Below are 26,838 nucleotides of genomic sequence, written 5' to 3'. Positions count from 1 at the left end.
TCAGAGAAAATGGGGACAAGCACCAGTACTAGTTAGAATTCAAACTGTGTTTTCTCATTGCGACAACACTCTCCTACTTTGTCTCCAATGTCCCGTTCCTGTTCTCTATCTAAGAATATATTTTTGAAGTAAATAATGCTACCAGTTTGTATGGCTGCACATGAGGCCTGGGATTTATTTACGAATTGGTTTGACATGTAAATATAGAAACCTGTTTTTGTCTAAAAGCCCTTGTTTGCCCGAAGGCAGAGGAGGTGGCACGGTTCCCCCGTTCACACAAATATGTCTGTCTTTTGTGTTTTGGGTTAAGGCTATTGTGGCTGTTTCATTCAAGGTGTATGTGTGTTTTTTGGGGGGGGTTTTTCTACCTCGATTCCAATTCCTTTATGTAGCCTCTTGTCTTTGTATGGCAGAGGCAGCTCGGGCTTTGTGTTGTAACAGTGCTGACAATAGAGCACAAGAGGAAGAGAGATACACAAGGAAAAGCCTCTTTTTGATACTCTAATTAGGAACAGCTTTTAGGGTGATACAATTGACAATTCGAACCAGTTTATTTCTGGTTTGTGCTGGCTTCTAGCTTATAGAAAATGTTGCCAAATACTTTGCCAGTCAGAGAAATACATTGTGCTCACAGTTATGCATTAACAGTTATCAGTTAATGGAGTGTAAAATAAACACCCAAGAGACAAGTTTTCAAGACAAAACAGAATTGAATATTCCTCTACTTTCTGTTTCCCAGCGGTATGTGCAGCTTTCAGCTGAGCTTTAAACTTTAAAGACGACTGATTAATTTAACTTGCACTAAAGTCACTTTTATCCAGCCAACCCTGATTCAAAGCAGCATTAAGTGACCGCTGATCTGCGTTTACTTTGAGAGACAAAACCTGTGTTTCATACTTTTTATCATATGGACAGTATATACTTTTGTTGCTAAGAACATACATTTTAAATGAATGATAGTTCAGGACCATTTTTCTTGATTTGTGCAGTGATCAACTGACAATCCACTGGACTCATCGCTGTATTTCACACATTGTGCAATAGGGCTGGGTTTCGGTACTCAATACCTTTAAAGGTATGGACCGAAATAAGATAGTGCCAAGTAGTATGGAAACTTTTCCAGTCAAACGATACCTGCATTCCATCCTTTTTGTACCCAGATCGAGAAATAGTTCTCTTATTGTATTGTATTGTTTTGCTCACAGCCAATCACTGCAAGCGTTCTTCGATATATGCAGCGTGTGATTGGCCCACTATCTATACAGTCACACAGCGGTGTGGCGAAGTTGAGCGCATTTGAAGATTTTCAAAATGTATTTGTGTACACATCATTTGGATGGGCAGGAGTGGTGACGGCATTTTACGCAACTGAATGCTTCTATTCACATGATGGGTACCAATCAGTAGAAAAATAGTAGTAGAAAAAATGGTTATCAAATGAAGTACTCTACTGGTATTTGTATCACTTTAAGGGTTCTGGTATTGTTACTGGTATTGTTATTTTCAAAATGATACCCTGCCCTAGTGTGCAACTGGGTTCAATTTAGCCGGAAATGGTTTGGATCGCTTTGCAAAGTGATACTGCTTTACAGCACAAAACTGACTTTCAGTACAAAAAGAGCTGAGGCTTTCATGTTTTCTGTCAATGGCAGATTGGAGAAGAAGTAAAAGCCCAACAGAAAAATTGCTTAAAATGTATTGAAGCCAAACACAAAGGGAATTGTGGAAAAGTAAATATTTTGTGACAGTGGGCAGCAGAGTTTTTGGGGATCTATAACTTTTATTGTTCATTAATTAACTGAAAAGCACATGGGACTCACCCCTTCACCAGTTCCACGACAATAAAGTCACTCCCGTCTCCAGAGTTGAAGAGCATCAGGCCGTCCGGCGTGGTGGTTTTAAACTGAAAGAAGAGGTGCATGGAGGCGTAAGCTTGCAAGGTGGCTAGCGCTAAGTAGCTTCCTTTCGTTCGAAATGTCACCGGATCTGCAATGATGTGACGCATGCCAAAGCGGGCGTTCAGTTCGCAGTAGGAGATGTCCCCATTTTTGCACTGGTCTAGGTAGGGCACCCCGTTGAAGGTCAGGCCCTGGAGGTGGCCAATGAAGTGCGAGGGCACCACAGATATGAATCGTCGCTCGGTCATGATGCCTGTCTCGATGTTGTGGAACTCGAGACGTGTGTGGGCACCCGTCATCTGGCCTGAAATGGTGGAAGGTACAGAGAAAAAAACAGCTTTTACTCACAAATGGTAGCAAATGTTCTCCTTTAGACAGCATAAGGCATCCTGGGAAAATGTTAAGGATTATGTCACATTGTAACACTGAGAAAGGATTATAAACATTCTAAGCAGACGCATTAAATACGTTTTAAAGCGCCATATGTCCAACTTCTAGAGATTGATACTTTCTGTGGAACTTGTATGTCAAACTTGGTTATCATGAAATATTAACATGCAATTAACTGTAAAGCAATGCATTGCAACTCTAAATTACTGTATCTGCTATAGTAATTTAGTGATAAGCACATATTATATGATTTTGGCATATCTCTATTATGCTGATTAGATCACAAATTGATTTTAGTTGCTTGCAAAAACTGTGTGTGTTTGTGCGCCTATTGTAAAGGTGCACAAAGGTTGAGCATATTTATCTAACCTGCTGTGAAGGTAATTATACAAGCATAGCATTGCAGAAAATCTTTTGTTACTGCTCTGCATGCCACAATTTATATTGTGTTTACTGGGAGATGGAGAGTAATGAGCTTGGCAAGCTGCTGATTATAATGCCTTCCCTGCTAAAGCCTGGCCAGCCCTGCAAGGACTCCCTGGGCACTTCCTCTTTTTCCTTTCCCATGAAGCTGTGAACCAGTCAGAACTCAACAGGGTCATTCCTCGCTTCTGGCCTCAGCGTGCCCACTCTCCTTCCTTCATCTAGCGAACACCTTTTTCTCACCTCTTCTCTGCCATCCTTTTCGCCTGAGGCCACAATACTGCGAGTGCCCGTGACTCCACCACGTTTCTTGACTTTTCATCCTTCTCTTGCTATTTTCCTAGAAGTTAGCAAAACCTGTGCCTCCGTACTTTGTACACAGTTGCTCGCTCACGGTATATGCTTAAAAAAAAAATCTTCTTCTTTAATTTAATTTTGGTGCCAAGTCTAAATTACACACACGTAATCCTTTCAGCTCTTTATATATCTGCATGGGTTTGCAGGGGATGATCTCGTTTTCCATTTCCAGTTTTTTAAATGAGACATACTGAGTGAAGGTGGGTAAGATTGTGACCATATTAAGGTTTACTCACCAACACGTAATGATTGTAATATTGCCAGTAAAGAGTTTTTTTTAGCTCACTTACCACTCTCCATAAATATCAGTTTAATAGGAAATGAATACCACCTCCATGTCTGATTTATTATCATCATAATTAGTCACCTTCTGCTTTCAAATGAGTTGTTTTAATGAGAAATGGCAAAACAGTTGACTTTCTGTGGGTGGATGCGTTATTGTGGAGTACGACATGCAGATTTGCGACCACATCCTCACACTATCTCCTCATTCACTGCCTCACGACCCAAATGCATCCCTCTGTGTAGCGAACACAACTAACCTTCCACTGTGACATTATCCACAGACAGCTGCAGGCTCTTGCCTCGTCGCACCACCTTCACCATGTGCCACTCATTGTCGTTCAGCTTCTGCCCCGCGAACAGCGTCTCAGGTCCTTTGCCTGTAGGTGGAGGGAGTGGGAGTGGGAGTGGGGGTGGGGAAATCAAATCACAAACAGCACAGCAGGAATGCTGCTCGGGCCTACTCATGCACCCACACCCCCACACACACACACACACACACACACACACACACACACACACACAGATAAAACACAGTTCGCACACAGTTTGCACACAGTAGGTGACAGTGCTCGTGGAGAAAACCTGCATGTTTAACAACACTCACACTATGGATTCTCCCAGTACACAGGAAAATGAAAGGAATCAAATATCCGGCCTGACAGACTGTAAAATCGAATTGCTTCTCAAAGGCTCACAACGGTGCGGCAGGATGTCATCAAAGGCAGTGGAACAAATAAGTCGTAACTAGCTGAGGGAGTAGATTAGAACAGGCAGCCAACAACAACTGGAGATGCTGTGCGACACACGGTATATGAAGTCGTGTTTCGCGTCTCAGGTTTAGCACATAGACGAGAGATGGTTTAACCGCTCATGCCGCAAAATGCTCTCCTCCCTAATCCCCCCCCTTCCACCCCCAATTCCCTTCTCCTCTGCTAACTTCTCTTGCTGTTGTTTCGCCTCCGCCACTGAAGACAGTTTGAAACAGCATCTGGGGTTGCAGAAACGCCTATTAGAGCCATATTTACATAAGTGTCTTTTCAAAGTGGGGAACAGTCTATTTATATCCTGCCCGTGACCTATTACAGCAACATTAGAACTGAATGCCAGCAGGGGAGATTTTGATTAAGACAGCAGTCATGAATCCCTCTTTCAATGCACCGTGAGGAGTTGACGTGATTGGCTGAAGTCGAGGTGGTGGCTTGCGCCGGTTAATAGCTGCGTCAAAAGTTTCAATCAAATGATTCAATAATAGACATGCGTGAGTGGGACAGCAAATTACTCTCCTCTGTCAGCTCATGCTCCTACAGCCCTATAGTAATCTCAGACCATGCAGCGGTCATAGTTGACATTTGCCTTCCTGGTAGATCCCTGGCGCGATCCCCCTGGCGCTTTAATTCGCTACTTCTTCGCGATTCCAATTTTCATACTATCAACAGTCGCATCGACCTCTTTATTTCCACTAATGTTGATCCGGCTGTGTCTGCGGCAACAATATGGGAGACATGCAAAGCCTATTTAAGGGGAGAAGTAATATCCTACTCTGCTTACCATAGAAGGATTGCTGCTGAAAAGGGTAATTGTCTCTCCAGTGCTATGTCAGAACTACGAATAAAATGTATAGACTCACCTGACGCAGATCTTTTTAAGGAATTGCTCATGAAAAAAGCTGAATTTGACATCCTGGCCTCTAATGAGGCAACAAAATCTCTATTAAAAACACGGCACAATTATTATGAATTCGGAGATAAACCAAGTAGACTACTCGCTCACCAAATCCGACAATCTTCTTTGTCAACGCATATTACCCAAATTAAAACTACCACTGGAACAACTATTAATCCTCAAACCATTAATGACCAATTCAGGGACTTTTATAGTTTGTTATATACTTCTGAGAGCTTGTCTGATGAGGCACAATTTGAAAACTTTTTTGGGTCCTTAAACATCCCCTCCATTGACTCTGAAAAATCTTCTGGCCTGGATGAACCCTTTACAGTGGGCGAACTTAAAGGAGCTTTGCTGTCCATGCAGAGTGGGAAATGCCCAGGCCCCGATGGCTTTCCAGCCGAATTTTTAAAAACATTTGCTGATAAGCTGTCTCCACTTCTGCTAAACATGTTCAATGAATCGCTACAGTCTGGCATCCTCCCCCCCACACTACGCCAGGCCACTATTTCTCTTATATTAAAAAAGGACAAAGATCCCCTTTTCTGTAGCAACTTTCGCCCTATCTCTCTGCTCTGCGCAGATGTCAAGTTATTGGCTAAGATGCTGGCAAAATGCTTGGAGTCTGTTCTGGCTACTATTATTTCCACAGACCAAACAGTTTATTAAAGATAGACACTCCTTTTACAACGTCAGACGGCTGTTTGATATATTGTACTCGCCCTCGTTCTCGGATTTGTCATCTCAATGGATGCTGAGAAGGCATTTCACCGTGTCGGACGGCCTTATCTGTTCCACGCATTAAGACGCTTTGGATTTGGCAACACATTTATTTCTTGGATAAAGCTCTTATATACATCCCCCCTAGCCTGTGTCCGCACAAACAATGATTACTCTGATTATTTTCCCCTCAATCGTGGAACTCGGCAGGGCTGTCCACTTTCCCTGTTACTGTTCGCCATCGCCATTGAACCTCTGGCGGTGGCCCTCAGGTCCAGTCGGTGCCGGAGCATCTGGAGGGGAGGTACTGAGCACAAACTTTCGTTGTACGCGGATGACCTCTTACTGTTCGTCTCTGACCCAGACAGATCTGTCCCCCTTGTGTTGGCCATGCTGAAGGAATTTGGGCATATTTCTGGTTACAAACTCAATCTTCAGGTGAGTGAGCTTATGCCCATTAATGCTGCAGCCGCAGCCTATCCCCTTTCGGACGTGCCATTTAAGACGTCTTTAAGTAATTTTAAATATTTAGGCATCTGTGTGACCAGAAACTACTCTAATTTGTTCAAATGTAATTTCTCCCCTCTGCTTGCTTGGGCGAAGAAGCGTTAGATTAATTAGCTGCGCAGTATAGCCTTGTCCGTCTAAATGAATTATAAATCAACATAAAAAACTAATGTTGAGGAATATGCAACATAATACTATACAATAATATACAATAAGACAATTGTTTTTTGTCTTATGTTATAATAACTGACAGACACTATCATTTCAGCAGCTCTGTGCATGTCCTTGCACAGAGCGAGGCTGAACATAGGAGCTCAGCTTCGCGGCTAACCCTGGGGGATGCTACCGTAGTTGCGGGCGGGTGCGCCTGAAGTTATAAAACGATTATTAGACTAAAACATTAGAATATGCCAATTCTGATATGTTCATATAGCCTACTCAAAACAGACGGGGCAACCAAACGCAGACAAGTTAGCTTACCGTTTTTAGGTGATATGCCATGTTTGTAGTTAAGCTGTGATATGCAAACTGTTGCTTGCAAACTTTGCTTTCGACTTTTTTTCCATTATCTATTTTTGTAAAATGCTACCACACTGCCGATGTCTTTGACATGGTAGAGGAGGACTGACTATAAATTAAACGCTCACGATTAAATAAATATTCAGCAAACCACCAGAACAAAGGCCTTCTAGTACTTTCTTCATTCTGTCTCCAGTGGGTTGGGCTGATCCAAAAAGTGAAAACAAGGGGGGTGTTCAGAAGACAGACTGTTACCTGTGAAACGGGGGTGCTTTGAGGACTCAGTTCTGGAATTCTGTATTTGACTCACTCTCGGCCATCACATCTACCAAAGTCCTCCAATCACCCTTAGTAGGTCTGTTCGGTGTCCTGCCCGCTACCAACCCACTGCCATCCTACTTCACTGAACTGGTCTGTGAGACTGGTGAACCGTCTCCCCCCTCCCACACCCATTGGATAAGGGATGCATTGTCCTTTATGAAATCAGAGAAAATCAAACACTCCCTCCGTGGCTCCAATGACACATTTTTAAAGATTTGGCAACCCTTTCAAGAGCATGTCCAGTCCCTCCGGCTGGATGCTCCCACCCACTGGCTAAACAGCCCCCTGAACCGCACCTTCTTGTGGCTCCTGGCTGGCTCACATTCTCCCCCTGTACTAGCAGCACACAGTATGGCTCGTCTGTGAGTGTCTTTTAAGTGTCTCGCGTTCTGTTTTCATTTTAATTTTAAATTTTTTTATTTTCTTGTTTTGTTTTCTTGGTTTTTTTTTTTTTTTTTCCTTTCATTGGTATTATGTGTTTCCAGGTTTGTGATTTTGTGTAGGTATTGACAAACCTTATCCTCTTGTTTTAAGTAACACCACTTTCTGTTATTAGTGCTTACCTCACTTCATTCAATGGTCTGTTGTATCTTACTCATTAAGGGTCTGTGTCTGTTCTTTTTGTTAAAAACTCAATAAATCATAATTAAAAAAAGACATGCGTGAGTGGCATGGGATGCGACAACAAAATGGAAATCATCTCCCACATGCCTTCAGAAGCCGAAATGACGGCCTGCCAGTAGTGGGCGTGCACAGTATCATGGCACCCAGGTGAAGGTAATCAGTGATAAGAGAGGAGAGGGAGGATTCTGTAAACAACAACATAACGAGGGGAGACTTGCACCTCATCGGCAGCAGGGCAAACGGAAATAGCAGAATGCTGGAGGAGTCTAGTCACTTCCATTAAGCCACCTTCTATACTCTCGGCACTTTCAGGCAACTCTGGAGTGCAGCAAGGGCCATTGTGGCTGGTGAATAAAGAAATGTGACAAAGACGATGGCTTTCTTACACTATTAAGACTGATGATTTGTTTATTGCAGATCTAGTATTAGAAATCCAGCTTTATGTCTGGGGACAGTGGCTCTTTTGTGACTGGTGAGCTGGCTGGAGCGTATTTTACCAGGTGCTTAACTAGATGATGTAGTACAGTCTGGCGAAATATGATTGTCCCCTTCCCAGTTGTGTGTGAAATGATGTAGTCTAGATGAAAAAACAGTCCCATCAATTGATGGCCACACTTGGCAAGAACAGACGCATGGCCCACTGGAGAATTGTTTTCCCATTTACTCTACTTTTTTATTATATTGTTGTTTTCATGGGCTTTTTTTGTCTTCAGCCACATGAAATTGGATAGAGAGACTTTTGATCACCCCGTGTGTGAAGTAAATATAAAGGAAAAGACTGCTACATTGCTGGAAAGAGTGGGTGAAAGTTACCAGCAGAGAAGTTAAGGCTGATACAAAATACCTTCATTGCCCAGGTATCACTGCAAACAAGAAAGCTAAGAGCTAGCGGTCCTGGGTTAAATAAGCTACTAAGTCTTTAATTCAGCCACTGGCAGAAAGAGGTAGTCATTGCCGGAAAAACATAAGGGGGACGCAGGGCTCATTAATTAAAGAGCTGGCAATTATTAAAATGCAATTAATTCTCATCCTGCCCTCTCACTTTGTCTCGGAGATCAGTAGGGCAAAGGACTGTGATCACATAAACAGAAGCATCCTCTCTTTATCTCTTTGTTCCCGTCCTCTTTCTGTCACTTTTCCTTGCACTTTCTTAATGTGTCACATGGGAGCTGAAGAGGTGTCAGGGAGATTTTTTTAACGTGTGTAAAGTGTAAAAGTAGCAGAGGATTGTGGATTATCTTCATTGACTGTGTCAGCACACCATAAAAGAGAGGTGTGATGTTTGCGGAGTTCTGCGTAATTTTGAGCAGCCATCCATCATTGGTTGCTATGTTCTCTCTGTAAACAACCTTGATTAACGCAATTGGATCAATGGAACACGAGCCGTCAGCCAATGGCTGCAGGTTGTTGCCATCAGTCTCTATTCAGGGTGTGTGGTTTCGGTTGCAGCAGTGAGTACACAAACACAGTTGTACAATCATTATGTCTAAACCCCAATCAAAACAACTTCAGAGGCTGAAGCTGCTCATCAGTCAATAATGACAACATTTCCATGATGAAAATCAGGAAATGATAGATGATAAATGTTTTCCTTTCCTCTGAATGTGTAGAAGTAGCAGTGACAAAGATTGCCTCCACTGATGGAAATGTGTGACCTTCAGAAGCCAGAGAGGCTTAAAATAGAAGGACCATCTGACAAACTGAATACGATGCCAAGGAAAAACACTACTATGAGGCAAGTTTCATTTTGTTTCAGTTGCATTCTACATGAAACCAGACCAGTGGGTGGTCCAACTAACATCCCCATTGTCGTTCCAAATCATCCATCAATCATCCCAGCGAGCTTTCCCGACATGGTTATTAAGCTAACGAGTGGGCCAAAGTCTGATGCTGGCCAGAGGGAACACGAAAAACGGCCAAAGAGGAGCAATCACTGCTAGCCAATGTAGTGGCCAAAACAACAGCGCCACAGCATGATAGGGCCACGGGCAGTCCCTGGTAAATCCGCTGCTGGTGCAACAGTAGACGACAACAGAAGCAGCCGTGAGTCATGCAGCCATACTTGGGGGCAAACAATTGTCAGGGTCGCTCAAGCATATGTAGCTAGTGTGAGTGTTGAGGGTCATGGGTAACAGCAGGGTGTGTCAGCAAGTCAACTTTTGCTAGGAGGGATTGAATATGATGATGAGCTAATGACACAGTTCATAGCCTAATCAACTCAGTCACACTGGTGCCCAGAGTGAGCTGTTGAGAAAAACCTACTGTATGTTCAAATGCTATGGGAATTAGGATTTAGATCAAAGGTAGCAATGCATTCATGTTCATTAAAACATTACTCTAACATTGGAAAGTCTCTAATCAGCCTTCACAGAACAAATAATTGTGACATTGGACTTATCATAGAACAATGCTGTGCCCTGAATATGCAAATGACTCAACTGAACAGCGGGACATGAGCTACTGTGTTAGTCAAATTTCCATAACACTAGATCCACTTCTACAACAGCATCATATTCTCTTTTATGAGGTTTGACAGACCCTGTCATCCTCAAGTATGGGCTACAGTAGAGAAATGCCAGTTCAAGCTCTGTGATTCAAATTCCCTGGGAGAGAACATAATTATGAGAAGCTAGCACTCGGGAGGTTGCGATTTTCCGCGATGCCACACACATTCATGCAGCCGTACTCGCTAGCACACATAAAAAAATAAAAAATAGAATATATATATATATATATATATATATATATATATATATATATATATATATATATATACACACACACACATAAAGCAGTGGACTGCAGTCCAATTAAAATGGCTCCTTGGTACAGTGTTTTATTCTCAGCTCAGCAGCCCCACTCTGAGGAAAGAGGGGGTACGCTGATACTGACTTAGAAAAACAGGGGGCGAGAGAATGACTGAGGAGGGGTGAGAAGGAAAGAGATAACAGAAAACGTAGGGATGAAGGTGGATACCAGATGATTGAAATGATTTTTTTTATGCAAAACAGCAGAGGAGGATAGAAATCTGACTGGAGAGACCAAATGCTGACCAGGGGGAATTGCAATGCCTGGCTTTTTTTGTGATAGAAAAATATGTCTCCATAAAATTCCTGCTTAGCAAGACAGACAGATGTGGGAATATAGGTGCATGTGTAGTGTGAGTGTAGGACTTATTTATGTTCATGATTAGCATTTTACTACTAGGTGATAGACCCGTGGCAACCCCCTGTTGTGCACCCATCTGGGGAAGCACATTGTACGTTAACACACTGTACTGTACACTCGCACAGACTATTGCACATACTTGAGCAGGTGCATTAAATATATGCTCTTTAAATAAAGAGAGAATATGTGTGCTTTAAAACTAAAAACCACAGGAAATATCCTGCAGGAATGTTATTATATGTGTTGAATGACTGCAATTTAATGATAATAATATGTTTATCACACAATTTGAAAATGTCACAGGAATCAGGATTGGGCCATCACCTAGTATGCATGATCATTTTCTTAAAAACTAGATGATCTTTGAGTCTCGTCATAATTAAATTGGCTTAAAAAACAGCAAGGCATTATACAGACATAATATTTTACGAAAGGTAATTTATTTCTTCATTTCATGTGTTATTTTCGACCTATGTGACTCTGTACCAGCTAAGCATGTGTCAAACAAGAAATTAATTGAAAATGTGTCTGCACTGTCTCAAACGGAAGCATGCACGGACCAAACATATTTGAATTTAAAAACCCTGAAGCCAGTGGATGCAAAATGTCCTACCGGTAATCATTAACCCTTTAATCAGTGTTATTTGATTGCTTTTAAAGTTATTGAATTTACTGTGTGTTTCCAGCTTGTTATCCATGGTGAATGACGTGTATAGATTAAAAAAACAACACACAGCTGTTATTACAAGATGGGTTTTTATGTAACAAAGGGATTTCAGCTAAAGTATAAGAGTGGGGAGGCGTTTCTTAGGTGTACTGCAGGTACTGTAGGCTATGAACTGAGACTACATGGCATTCTCGCTTCCAACATTTGTGGGAGGTGTATGTGTCTGTTTGTGTGTGTGTGTATGTGTGTGTGTGTGTGTGTGTGTGTGTGTTTGTGTGTGTGAGAGAGAGAAAGTGTAAGAGCTTGTTCTTCCGTTCAACCTTGCAGAGGAGAGCAGTACATGCTGTGCACAATAGAAACATCTCCCACACACCGACATGCTGCCCTTCTTTCCTGCCGTGCAAACAGACCAGTGCTCCTAATTGGACCATTGGGGGTCTGAGTGTGTGTGTGTGACAGACAGATAGAGAGACACAAAGAAAGAGAGAGCCCATTTACAAAAATGTGCTGTTAAAATGTTAATTTAGGTCTTAGGCTATAGCATCGGTGGTGCTGGTGAGAGGGAGAAAGGGAGCACATTGGAAGGGCAGTGTGTGTGTGCAGAAAGAGAGTGATACAGCCAAAAGATAGAGGGAAATGCAGTGTCAGCACAGCTGCTTTCCCGAGACTGGCATGCGCTTGTGTGTGTGTGTGTGTGTGTGTGTGTGTGTGTGTGTGTGTGTGTGTGTGTGTGTGTGTGTGTGTGTGTGTGTGTGTGTGTGTGTGTGTGTGTGTGTGTGTGTGTGTGTGTGTGTGTGGGCAGGTGATCCTGAGGACAATATATATGTGCGTTTGTTATACCTGAATTGTATATCACATTTGTTAAGAGAGCATATTGAGCTTTGAGGACTAATTCTTTGGATTTACATATTTTTTATGTTGGTTTGAGTGTGTGAATGTATGCGGTGTGAGAGTGCGTGTTGCAGTTTATGTGCCAACCACATGTCCCCTCTCTCCTCTGCCATCTGTGCTGCTGGCATGGCTCCTTAGTGTCGGTAATGAAAAGGAACGCCCCCACCCCCCTCTCACACACACTCACTCACTCACACACACACTCGTTCTCCCTTTCTGTCTCTCTAACAATACTTTCCTCCTCCAACACGTTTGCCAGCTACTGTCCACACACACACACACACACACACACACACACACACACACACACACACACACAGATCTGTCCCAGGTTACTGTATCTCTGCTTTTAAACAACTTTCCCGAACTGCATGTCCTCTTAATCTGACTGATCTGCTATTGATTTTTTTTTAACAGAACCTCACAGGGTGTTGCCTCTTTAGTTATAACGACTGAATGCTCTCCTCCCACCCAAATTAACAAAACCTTAATTGCTACATTCAAAACCCCAACCCTTAACCCAGCACTAGGGAGGCACCACTTGTTTTAAGACCAAGTACAAGTACTTAACATTTGGGTACTTGCCGATACCGAGTACCAATACGAGTACTTAATAATCCCTCTGGGGTCCGAGGGTGTTTTCAGACACACAGATGATTTTGGCCTTGTCTGAAGTTGTTGTCAATTAGAACAAAGCAGTATTTTCAAAGTACCATATGCCTTTTTTCTTTTCAAAGCTCAGTGCCTGGGCCTGGACATTTCCCCGGGCTAGCGTCAATAAAATAAATCATATCATTCCTGATCTCAAAATACTGAGTGAAGTTTAGAAAGAATGAAGAATGCAACGCCCAATGACGTCATTCATGTGCATATTAAGTACCCATGTGGATTTACTGATCCAGTGGAGAGGATGGTTTGTTTGCGCCAGCAGCTAAGTTCTCAAGATTGTGTCCAAATATAAAGACTTGTGGCAAACTATAACAGGTAAAACAGTTAGACTCCTCACCGAGAGCTTTCGTTTTAGCCTGTTTGTGAAAAAAAGAGAAAATCGGTATTTACAGAGTAGCACAATGGTTAAAAACAGCGCTGTGTAGAAACCGCATGACGACAGAGCAGATTAAAATATCGCTTTCTTCATGTTTATGCTCATTAAGCTGATGAGAGACAGTGGGCTAACACCGCTACTCCAAATATCAGTGGTGAAGTTTACGGCAACAGGCTGCTGATGTACTTTTTCACAAAGCAGCTTTGGAAACACGGTTTCTGTGATGTGGCGACGGCTGGGAATCTCTCGGCTCCAGTACACTGAAAAGACGTCAAATCTCAGTATTATTAATGTCTGGTCTGGTCGTAAAGTGCAATCATGCATTGGGTAAGAGCCTAGTTATTTTTGTACAGCCACAAATTTCCAAACGGCTGGCATTGCTCCTCTTCCAAGGCCTATACCTGCTTGACGGAGAAGTTATTGTCACATTGCTATGAGGTGGTGTCGGGTGTGGTAGTATCGGAATAATTTTATGACTACAAGCACAAGTACATGCACACAGCATCGGACAGATACCCGATACTGGCATCGGTACATCCCTACCCAGCACCAAAACTTAACTGACCTTAACTACACTTTCATTTGATTATGAACCTTTGTGTGCCTCAAACTTACCTCAATTACACAAAATATCGTACAGAATGCAAATTTAGCAAATATCATATGTGTGCCCTATCAGAGAAGCCCAAATAGTATGTATTTGAACAATTGGTACCAAATTTGGTCTGCATCTTAACCATGCACACTTGCAATCCCACTCTCAGAACCCACACACACATTATCAAACATAACCTTAATCCTACAGCATTCTACCTACAATACACCTCTATGTCACGATGTAACAAGAAATAAATAGGTGAGTAAACTATGACATTCATTTGGCGTTGGATCGCCAAACCCATGTACTGCTGTGTGAAACTTGCTTGTGTGTACTTGGATAGGGCTATATTTTAACAGCCATCCACAGTTTGCATTTTGTTTTGATTTTTTAGACTTTTTTCGAAAATTACTTTGACTTATGTGTCCATGACCCAAAAAAAGTTAGTCTCAGTTACAGTTTCAGAATAAAACACTAGTTGATAATACTTTTATTAAGGCTTTCACCAGCCTTCAGCTGCAAGTGAACCATTTTGCAGCTAGTAAAGTGGACAGCTTATACACTTTTCATAAGTGCATTTACTCACCGAGTCTCTCTATCACACCCTTGTATATGCTCTGGACCGTTTTGAGGGCAGTAGTTCAGGGGAATTTTGGACGCCATGCCTACCCAAACCCCAGGTCCAATGCCCTTTTCCTCATGCCTGCCTCCAATGAGTTGTCCCTTGTGCCAGCTCGGCCTGGAGCAGATGGGCCGGTTCAGCATGGCATCACACTAGCCGACACAGTGGCATGTCAAACAGGCGGTCACAGGCCTGGGCATGGCAAGCACAGCCACACTGTACCGCCATATGGGAATAGTGTGTGTGCTGAGAGATCATACAGTGCCGGATGCATGGCATGCTTTGACCACAAATCAGAAAACAAAGATACAAACGGCAGAGTATATATGTGGAAGTCTGAAAGTACACACACACGATCCAATGACTATTTACCAAGTCAAGTCCAGGCCTCAAACTTGCTGCAAGCACCATCGCGCGTGCACATGTGCACGCGCGCACACACACACACACACACACACACACACACACACACACACACACACACACACACACACACACACACACACACATTCCTCTCTTCCAACTGATGACAGTCCTAGCTGCAGACAAGCACTATGCACTCACACACTTCCTATCAGACACACTCACAATCTACTCCATCAGACAGCAATAAAGGACACACACAATCCTATACTACTACTCACTCTCCCTGGCACTTGCTCCCATTCTCTCTCTCTCACACACACACACACACACACACACACACACACACACACACACACACCACTCTGTCCTCTGCAGACAGTGATGACGGCCTGTGTTTGGGAGGTTAATGGCTGTTTGTTCCTCACAACCTTCACACTTGATTACTCCAGCCGACTGGTGTCTGGACGGCGGGGCCACAACTCTGGAACACCAAAGCCCTTTCTGCCACCACTCTCATTTGCTAACCACGTTCATTAGAAATGTTAATGCAAGATTGAGGACGCCGTGTGCAAAACGGTGTGTGTCATATCCTTTATGAAATATGGAAAAAATCCAGTGTCCTTGTATTATTGATCAGATTTACAATACAAACTACAGCAAAGTATATTATTTATCATATTTATACCAAACTATAAAATGAGGGGAAAAAAGTTGGATAACTCCACAAGGTATAAACACAGCTGAAAATTGAAGGTTCCTGCATGACGTCACTTCTGTTGACGTTCAAAGTAAATACTAAACAAAACAGATCAAGCTCGCCCCTCCCCCCATGTTTCCGTAACTGTCATGACTAACTAACCCCCACCCCCCCCCCCCAACCATCTCGTCAGTGATTGGCTGGAAAGTGGTTTGTTGTATTTTGGTGCACAGCCTGTGCCCCCAGTGTTTGTTTGACGCGTTTACAACCCCTGTGTTGTCTCCCGAGACCGGGCTTTTTCACAGTGTGTTCAGGGGACAGGCAGCTAGCGGATCAAGGAGAGATGCCTACCATTTGAGACAAAAAATAAATTGTGCTGAAACCATGCAGGAACTTATAGTGCACCTTTAAAATATTAATATGTTAAGATCACTGTCACTATTCATTCCAATCACTTCCCTTCTCAGTCATTATAGGAATATTAATAATTGAAAGTGAATATAGTGTACTCGAATAATGTTTTTCTGTAATTGTGCAATACTTACTAATAGTCTTTCCATCCTCTAACACGCCAAAGCAGCAGGCAAGAAGAATCATTTTAGACCCTTCTTTTTTTACATTCTGCATGGATGCAGGCGAGATAATGGAATCTCCGCCATTAAAGCTGTGGGTTACTGATGGTGAGCTAAATTACATTTTTCATGCAGTATAATCTTCTGCCAGCTTTATGGCACACACATATGATAACATCTGACAAATTTCACATGTAATTATAATATCTTTTGCAGAAGGTAATATCTTGTAATATTTGTTAAACAAGCCAGATAAACAACACATTCTCACTCCCAACTCGTTACATGTGGACGCCTGGTCAGGACCCCTTGGAGGCAACTGATAACACACTGGCAACCCCTTCAGCGTTAATTTTCAACGTGCAGCGTAGTCCAACAGACTTCAACACGTTGTTGACTTTGTGAAATCAAACTAAACTACTGGGTTAAGTTGAGGCAAATATTAGGGTTTGGGTTGAAATATGTATGTTTGCTATGTGAATTAAGTTACTATTGTAAGTTAACTACGTTGTGACGTAAGTTATGACACAAGTTATGTACGTAACACAAGTCAAGTTACGTATGTAAGTTAAAATAAGTAATAATGTTTACTTTTGGTTTCACACGTCTTTCACACAGTGATCTCTTGGCTCCATTTATCCACCAGGACCTCGTTCTTACATGGACTTTGTCGCTCTTCATACTATGTCACCTGACTTCCTCCTTTACTTTAGTCATAATCTATATCAATGACATTCCTCTTCCGGGATTGTTCGTGTGCCCCCGGAAATTCCGCCGGATGTCACTCATTTTAGGCCAGATGTCTCACACCTTCCGCTTTCTTTGTGTTGGCGTTCTAAACTCCGGTGGAATTATGAGGACTATGGTTAACTGCTCCTCAGATCTCTGCAGGGTAAATCCAGACAGCTAGCTAGACTATCTGTCCAATCGGAGTTTTCTGTTGCACGACAAAAACTGAGGCACTGCTGCTCCGTCCGCCGCTTAGCGCCGCCCAAGACGATTGTGATTAGTTTAAAAAAATAAAAAATTTAAACTAGAGCACGTTTTCCTCCCATCCTGCTGTGTGAACTAGCCAGACCTTCCTCCGTAGCGCTGTGGAGGTACAGTAGGTCTGCCAATGGGAGACTACTTTAGTCATAATTACTTCGGCCAATAGAAGCAAGTGCGAAACTGACGCTCAAGGGTCAATGACCAAGCTGCTGTATTTGATGAGTTGGGAGCAGGGACAGCTTGAGATAACATAAGACCCAGACCCTCCCCTGACATTTGTCTGCATGCTCAACTAAAAAGCTCTTGTTTTGACCGATGCATGATGGGTCTCAATAGTGAACAAAATTTTTACCGATTTGAATTAACATTGAGTACAGTTGTGATAAAGCTCCTTTGTGTCTCTCTATATGGCTGGCATGTAGACAAACTCGTTCTGGATGAGTACAGTTCCACTTTCTCAGTCTGTCACCACTGATGGTGATGATAATGCTACTCTGTGTTAACAACTGTTTGTGCTGCTGCTAATACAAACAGTTTGAGTACTTTCGGATTTCCGGATGATAAATGACATGCAGCTGCCATTAACGAATATGCTTGGCAAATCAATCAGTACATTAATCAGTTTTAGAAAACGGCAAAATTAACATTTGGATAATGTGTCTGTAAAATGATCTGCATTTCGGGGTTTGAAAGGTATACATAAATAACAATTGTGATCACTGTACTTGTTTGACACAAGCCTTTTGGATTTGATGGAGCCTTGTAAACCTCAGAGTATGTACACTAGGTCTAGCCTTCTCTCCGTCAACACCCTGTCATTCTCTGGTTTCTACACTAAACTACAGTTTTCTTGGGGAAACATTACTACAATGCCTGCGCTTCATTTCATCACAGTGTTTTTTGGTCTCTATTTCTGACAATGGTTTAACAAAGCTTGTTCTGAAAGGCTGCAGAAGATGTAAGCTGTTAAGATGTCCATATAAGACACATCCTAGAGGAGCCTCCTTAACAAACTGTATACTTTAAAGTTTCAATCTGTCATAATACAGTCTTTTTCAGCAGGCTTGATCATTTTTCAGAAGAATTTGACAGCTTCATTCCAATAGTTGAGCAGGTTGCTTGCTTAGTAGAAATGAAAGACAGGCCTTCGGAAAAAAAGGCATTGTTAAGTGAAATTCGAATCACACTGGAATGTCTTTATGTGATTGTGATTTATCTGCTTACTTGGTTAAGTCTTGGTTCAAAACATTTGTGAATTTAAAAAGAAAACTATACATTAGTACAAGTCATGGTGTGCACAGACAAACAGAGAGACTGTGCAAGCCACAACATATTTCTCATTTGGAGAATCAATAACCCTAATAAACAATTTCTCATGCATATAAATTTGATATTGACTTTGTCTAAATAAATCTACTGAAATAATTATTTGATTGCAAAAGTAAAATACGTTGGGACAAGTAAACGGCAAGTAAGTAAAGTATATTTAGGGTATATATAAAGGGTATATTTAAAATGATGCAAATGCACAGAAATTGATATATTATGGAATGGCCTTTTGGCAAATGAAGTTTTCAACGTATGACTATGCAATGCACAGTACAATCAAGTGTTTTGTATTATTATTCATACATTATTCACTCATTTTAAATATTACACATTTTTCTAATGGAATGAGGTCCTAATAGATTTGCTTAACTCCACGGTAACAAAATATTACTCCCCACAATCCAGACACCTGTTTCTTATACAGTATATGCGGCTAAAATTGTATTTACAGAGGTAGGATTATGCAATATTACCTTTTTCAGAAACCCAGGGGACATTTTATACATCTTGACCAGTAAGTGTGTTAACTACCTTATTGACTTTCAGATTTGGAAGTGTCTTGTTAAAAATGTAGTTGAGCAATGGCTGAATTGAAAAGCATGTATTGGTGAAACTACAAAGGACAATACTATATGCATTATACAGTATGTGTGTGTTTGTGTTTGGATGGAGTTTTGAAATCAATGTTTGCTTTTTTGCCTCAGTCATTCACTGCAGTTAGTATGGCAGAATTATTTACCAAATGGTTATTACACAAACACATGCGCACACACACACACACACACACACACACACACACACACACACACACACACACCATATGGGAGAATGGATGTAGACATTACTTTTCTACTGTGGAATGTGGTTTATGAGAAGGGTAAGGGTTCTTCGATGGAGTGACCCATATGGACTTGCTATTTTTATGTAGAAGCAAAGGCAGATAGCAGCAATAGTTACATAAGGTTGCATAAGTTCAGAGACAGGATTTAGTTTGCTCTTCAGAGTAATCAGGATAAGACCTCTTGACGATAATGCCATTTGGCTCCTATCTTAAGATATCATATTTTCTATCTCAAAAAGAGCACAGGCATATCGCTGCAGATCTAACGAAAAGCTGCGTGTGTGTGTGTGTGTGTGTGTGTGTGTGTGTGTGTGTGTGTGGGGGTGTGTCTGCATGTGTGTCATCTAAATGGCAGTCATGTGCAAACAGCAATGATGCTGTGGTGGAAGTGAAAGATATGAGCAGATAACGCTGATAGAAATGAAAGGACAAATTTACATCAAGACCCTCCTCCATCAGTCGCTCTTTTCCTTCTTCGCACTCCTCATTTCATTGGTGCTGCTGACCATCTTTCCTGTTCTCTCTTTCCTGAATGCTTAAGTTGCCCCATTCAAATATACCTTTCATCTATATATAATCTAGTTCTGCCCTGCTGTGAAGTAGCTCTCCTACTTCCACTGTATGTGTTGTACCTCTGAGAACAGATGCATTTCATGGAGGAGGGTAGAGGGATGCATTTGTGTGGGTGCATGGGAAGGATTGGGGAGTGGTATGTGTGGGGTCTGGCAGTCAGTTGAGGACACCATCTCATGCTGACACGACAGCAAACAACGCCCCTGTGGCCAAATCCAAAACATTTTCCACATGGTGCAGCATCACAAACAGGGACAAAAAAAAAGACGGGAGGTGATCGAGCCTGTGTAAGAGTACAACATTGTGTATGTATGTATGTGTGTGTGTGTGTGTGTGTGTGTGTGTGTGTGTGTGTGTGTGTGTGTGTTATGATGGTGAGGGAGGGGTCGATGAGAGAGGAAAAATAAGGAGGCAGGGGAGCGGTGAACAGATTATAACCCCCAGCCATGATTATCTACGCCTGCCGCTCTGACCCCGCCGTGCCAATTACAGAGTTAAGGCAGCATGTGCTTGTGTGTGTGCACTCACACATGTCTACTTTCCTTTCTCTGAAGCAAAATGTGTGGGTGGTGATCGCTCGCACGCACAGATTTGTATTCACTGCTTGCTATCAGGGGCCACACACTTCCCCACTGTTCTCGCCCCTGTTCAGGAGCGCTGGTGCTTTAGCGTCCATGACAAGATAGCCTCCATCGATAGCTTCTAGAATTACAGATGGCCACCGCAGGAAGACATACAGTATTTGAGTTGGTAAGATGTTGAGAGGACAGCAGATTGATTCCCTGAAGCGGGAAATGAATCACACATTTTACCTGTCCTCTCCAGGTTTTAGAGCTCCCTTCGGAGCTTCAAACACAGGCGACTCCCTTCTTCCCTTTCGTACTCCCATCTGCCATCCTCCCTCCTTGCTTTCCATTTTTATGCTCGCCTCCCATCGTCTGCTTCTTATCAGTTTCTTACGTCCTTTTGTTTTTTCCCCCTCCTCACATCCCTCTCCCTCACTTTTTAGAACAAGGTCCTGGAGGGATGCTGATTTATGACTTGAACTGCATTTTTCAAGCATGCTGTGGCAGGAGGGTATGGTCCCATGGGATAGCCATCAGTCCTGCAAGGCAGTATGGGTTCCGACAGCTCCAGGCTGCTGCCGGTTCTCTCATTAGAGTCTCTGTAATGAGTCCACATCTAACCTGTCGCCTGTGCCACGTAGCGCTGAACGGAGGCAGAATGATCACGGACTGAGGCTATGCTGGCGAGGCAGCCACATTCAAATTCAACACAAAGGTCCTGTCCTCCATGCAGTTGTTAAGATATGATCAATTTCAACAACACTGGTGTTTTGTGCTCTGACAAAATTTTGTGAAAAAAAATTATGTAAAGGGAGCTTGCACCCTATGTGAACATCGGAAATCTTTTTTATATTGATCAAGTAGAAGGATCGTTTGCACTTCTGCGCTGAAGCATTTATGCGGAACACAAAACTTTGTAATTTTATTTGTTTAAATAGTGATCGCAAGCTCCCCTTGCACCTTGCCTTTATTGAGCTCATTTTCTAATTTACAACAAAAGGAACAGAGTAAGTTTGTGCTACCTTCTATTAAAGTGCTACATTTCTGTGCAAAAGCAGATTGTTGTTCTTGTTAAAATGTTTAAGCCTTCACGAAAAGCTTAGAATCTGCAGCACTAAAACACCTAAGATCCACAAACCGTTGAATCACATTTGCCAATTTCTAGACTAGACTTAGTGCGACTGTGATGTCTCAGTAGAACTTTAAGACTAATCAGACAAACCCTCTTTTTTCCGAATACTGTACAGTTATCACATCACAGCAGGCAAAAGGTCACAAGACGTGCATATAAGATAAGGGATTGTAAATAAACTCAGCAAAATAAAGAAACGCCCCTTTTTCAGGACACTGTATTTTAAAGATACTTTTGTAAAAATCTAAATAACATTAGAGATCTTCATTATAAAGGGTTTAAACTATGTTATCCATGCTTGTTCAATGAACCATAAACAATGAATGAACATGCACCTGTTGAACGGTCGAAAAGACAATAACAGCTTGCAGGCGGTTGGCAATTAAGGTCACAGTTATAAGAAAATGAGGAAAGTAAAGAGACCTTTCTACTGACTCTGAAAAACACCAAAAGAAAGATGCCCTGGGTCCCTGCTAAAGGCATGGTGCAAGGAGGCCTGAGGACAACAGATGTGGCCAGGGCAATACATTGCAATGTCCCTACTGTGAGACGCCTAAGACAGCGCTACAGGGAGACGGGAAGCACAGCTGATCGTCCTCGCAGTGGCAGACCACGTGTAACAACACCTGCATAGGATCGGTACATCCGAATATTACACCTGCTGGACAGGTACAGGACGGCAACAACAACAAAAACAAAAACAACAACAGCTGAGAAGTCAAGACAGCCAAAATCTCCGTAAACCTGGCTGTTTTATTTTGGAAAAAATATCCGGCTACATTTGCAGAAGCTATGCGCCCGGTGTGGCTGGACAGATTGAATAACATGGGCGCTAAAATAAAAATAGCTGTGCTACGCTGCTCTACCCGACGCTTATGCCTGCGGTGTGTTTTGGGTGTTAGGCAGACCCCTATTCATTCCTATGAGAGTTGCTCAGTGGCGCATGAAGCCACCATGGAGCCAAAAATGACCCAGGTGATCAGCACTACTTCAGCACTGTGCGGTCCATAGGGCAGGCGCTCTAGAGACTTCCACCGGCTACTTTCGCTTTAGCGTGCCGCTAACTTGAACGGGGATAAAATGATTTAATCGGGCAGCTCTCCAAATGTTAATCGCACAGAATAGATCACATTTTGATGATAAAATTCTGATGTGATGGCCCAGTAGTGTTGAAATTTCCACTGTCTGGCCACTATGCTCAATTAGCTTCAAAGCCCGGCGCACTTCCTGGGGGCCTGGTTGAATCCCTGAAAGGGAGAGGCCGCAATCTACCTGAGGTCCCAGAAGGCATTGAGCAAGACAAGCCCGCCACCCTCCTGCCCAACATCCAACATGCTCTAAAACCTGTTCAGTGGACCACTTTGGTCTGGCTCCCAGTACATGACCAGGTCGCAGGTGAAAAGACAGAAAATGCATCTTTCTTTTTCTACCTTTTCCAAGTAAAATAATGGAAAATGTGGCCAGAGTACAAGTAGACAGTAGAACACTGGCGTGGGAAATTCTTATTAGACAACAAGGGCAGGAAGGCAATCTCCTCACCCGGTTAGGTCTAGTGAGCAGTTTGCCTCAGGTGTCTCAAGTTCACAGAGAACAGAGTCAGGAGGTTGAGAGGAGGAAGTAAATAGAAAATAAATACATAAAAATAAACATAAGACCCAGTGCCATCCTTGTTAGACTTTCTTCATTCGCTCCCCTGTTTCTTTCTCTCATTCTCATTCCACACATATGTCAGCGCCTGTCAGAGTCCCATCCTTTTATTTGTGCAATTTTACATAACGGGAGACATGTTTGGGCTGATCGTCTCTCTTCTGAGTGACATTTAATAACAACAAAAACATGAGCGTAATCTGCATCTCTATTCTTAATCAAGACATGCATTTTACAACTAATAAGGCCATTACTACTTGTACTACTACTACTAATAATAATACTAACAATAATAACAGTTGGGGAAATTACACAATGAAAATAACAATAAGATAAAAACATGAATAAATATATATATTCAAATGAATAAAACAATAAGCTGCCAGTTGAAAATGATTTGTTTATAATTTTAGTTTAAAAACGTTTAAAAGGTTTAACTGTATTTTTAGCAGCTTCGGTGTGACATCGGCAAATGCTCAGTCAACACTTAGTTACTAATCTAGACTTTGGAATTGAGAGTAGAGCTTTTTTATGATGACCCTAGCATACATCCTTAAACATAGGGCCTCGTCGAACAAAATCAGAAACATAAGTTGGGGCCATGGCATTTACTTTAAGTGATGAATCAAATTTTAAATTATATTCAAAAAACTGTTTGTAGCAAGTGAAGTGAAAGCAAAAGGGGTTTTAGGTCTAAAAGGGTCTCATATTGTAAAGATTTCCTTGCATCCTTTAATGCACACATATTCAGAAACTCTGCCTTTAAACGGGCCGTCAGGACTTATGTACGGTTGTGACATATGTACATGTATGTATAGGGACAGGTACCTATACAGGTAGCAAGTGCCACTACAATGCTGTTGTTTTAACATTAAAGCGTGCAAACATGTTTTACCAGAAACACAAAATATAGGTATGAACCTGGAAATTTGAATAATATGGTGCCTTTAACTAAGTCCTCATACTTTCTTACAGTAGAGGGTACATAACAATAAATGTGACGACTACCACTTACATATTCTTGTATTTGTAAGATAACTTGGCTATCTTCCAAAGCAACTGGCCTGGGCCATGTGACAGATACTGGCCTCAGTTGATAGACATTTCTACCAGCACATTAACACTTTGCATAGTGAGAGAGCTAGCGGTCACAGTAAATCACAATGTAAACATTAGCAGTGTACATATTCAATTTATCACACATGGATGTGCCCACACAAACACACTCAGCCATGCACATTCCATTCCAGCTGTAGTTAGAAAAATGTTCTGATTACATATTCCTTTGAAGTGCATACAGGCTTCAAAGCACTTCTTTATTAGGTCATTTCTATTTAACATTTAAGAGGCATTTGGTTCATTCCCATTAAAACATGCAAAGAGCAAAACATGATAAAATGTGTGGAAATTAAATGAAGTTGCATCAATAGTAGAGAAATGTATGTGTGCCAGGAAGGGTGCTCATATCCAATGTTTTTACATACTGCATGTTTTCTCACTGGTGCTTCACAGTGCACTAGTATCACACAGACAACTGTTCATTATTTTAAATTGGGAAATGTGCAATTAATTCCTGTTGTCCATTGCTGAACTAGATGATTGCTTTTAACATAAATCATATATTTATATCAAGTGACGTGCCCATCTCTGAGGGTGCACAGATCGAAGGCATTATGTTAATAACATACTACTCTTATTGGCTGATTGCATCACATTTGGCCTGGGGTTTTGGAGGATAAAATTAACATTGAATAAAAAATGGCTATCCTCCATTGGAGCATTAAATTGCCTTTAAAAATCAAATCCCAATCCGAGCATCTCCAAAATACATTTTATACAGTCTAACTCTGATACATGCTCAAACTTCACAAAGTGTAGGATGGTGTGCGTGCAGAGGGCAACTTCTAGTACCTACTGCATATCCATCTTTGACATATATTTGTCTGGGATAGGATGTGATGACTCATGATTCAAGTGAGCGATTGGAAACTCATTCAAATTCAATATTTGTGATTCACTGAGAACGTAAGCGAGCCATCTGCTCGGAGACGAGTGAGAAAACGCAGGGGTGGCCGGTAAGAAACTTCAATACAATTTAGACTGAACAAACCACCCATTCAACTATAAAATGGCTACATGCAGTCTCTGAAACACACATACTGTATCTGCAGTGAAAATAGTTACAGGGCTACATGAACTGTGCTACATGTTTCAGTAGTCGTGACTGTGCAAAACACATGGGGGAGGAGTGTGACACCTAACAACCTGGGTGGAAGCAGTTAAGACTGAGGAGGGTGACAGCTTCAGTGACAGAAAGGTGCCGTACATTTATTTATATACGACTAATCTGCCCACAATATGTGTCAAATGATGCATGCATCTGTGAATGCATGTGTGCGTGCATCTGTGTTTGTGGGCGTTCACATTAATGTGGCAGAATTGGATATTAAATGTACTCATCTCCTGGTACAATTAGTAATCAGTGTGCTATCCTTGCTGGCCTAAATAAAAAGCTAAAAATGTAGACCTAAATTCACGTATCTGGAAAACTACTCAATTATAGGATAAGACGGAGCTCAATGGAAAAATATATTGAGGTATTTAGTTACTACTAAATGAAAATCAATAGGATTTTGTGCATGCTTCCAAATGAATTGGTTTGCCTATCTTGGTGTGCCTCTTGCAATTAATTTGATACCACAGGCTTTCCTTTTTGAGCAAGGTTAGCTCACTTTCTTACACCACTGGTCAATATGTCCATATACAAAACATCCTTCTGCCACAGACTTCTATCCTGTATGTAAAGTACTCTGTGCCATGAAAGGCATTTCCTGGAAATAAAATGTCTAGCACTCACAAAGGGACACACTCTAACAGAGGTGGTAAGAAGTGTTTGTTTAGAACAAACACATAAAGAAATGGGTAGTCAGTATTAGTAGAAGCCGCTCCACTGCTATGCTGCTATATAGACCTAATCTGTTGGGGTACTTCCTATGACACACTGAGCTTCTCTCTCCATCTGTATACATTCATGTCCCATTAATGCATGTCACTAATTGACATGTTCCCCAGAGCCCTTGTGCTTTCTCGCCTCACAGGTTTACATGGATTGTGGTGGCACCTGGATCGTGGTTGCGGCTGCTGCCGTGGTCCTGCATGACGGCCACAGCTACTATCATTATCATTAGTCACATTTCTATTATCATTACTGCTAGTACTGCTACTAATAATGTCATTTTATTATGTCCACTACAATTATTATTATTATTATTATTATTAGTTATATTTATATTATTATAATCATGGTATTATTGCCACTATTGATATTATTCTATTACACCTACTGCTATAATTATTATTAGTATTCATATCATTATAGTTGCCAATATTATTAGTGGTTGCTGTCCATCTCTTTCTCTACTCTC

At 41.8% G+C, this 26,838-nt stretch overlaps 1 protein-coding gene across 2 annotated transcripts in view; it reads right to left on the bottom strand.

Annotated features, from left to right (window-relative positions):
• The window catches only part of nrxn2b (neurexin 2b), a 652,809-nt gene that overhangs the window by 352,804 nt on the left and 273,167 nt on the right, over positions 1-26,838 (bottom strand). For both annotated transcript variants that reach the window (XM_078276170.1, XM_078276169.1), the window contains 2 exons: positions 3,611-3,730; positions 1,821-2,202 (listed from right to left, as the gene is read on the bottom strand). In XM_078276170.1, coding sequence (XP_078132296.1) covers positions 1,821-2,202; positions 3,611-3,730 — 502 coding nt within the window. The remainder of the gene's footprint in view (positions 1-1,820; positions 2,203-3,610; positions 3,731-26,838) is intronic.

Source organism: Sander vitreus, chromosome 19 (genome assembly GCF_031162955.1).
Source record: "Sander vitreus isolate 19-12246 chromosome 19, sanVit1, whole genome shotgun sequence".
Taxonomy (NCBI): Eukaryota; Metazoa; Chordata; class Actinopteri; order Perciformes; family Percidae; genus Sander; species Sander vitreus.
This window is presented reverse-complemented; position numbering and strand designations above follow the sequence as displayed.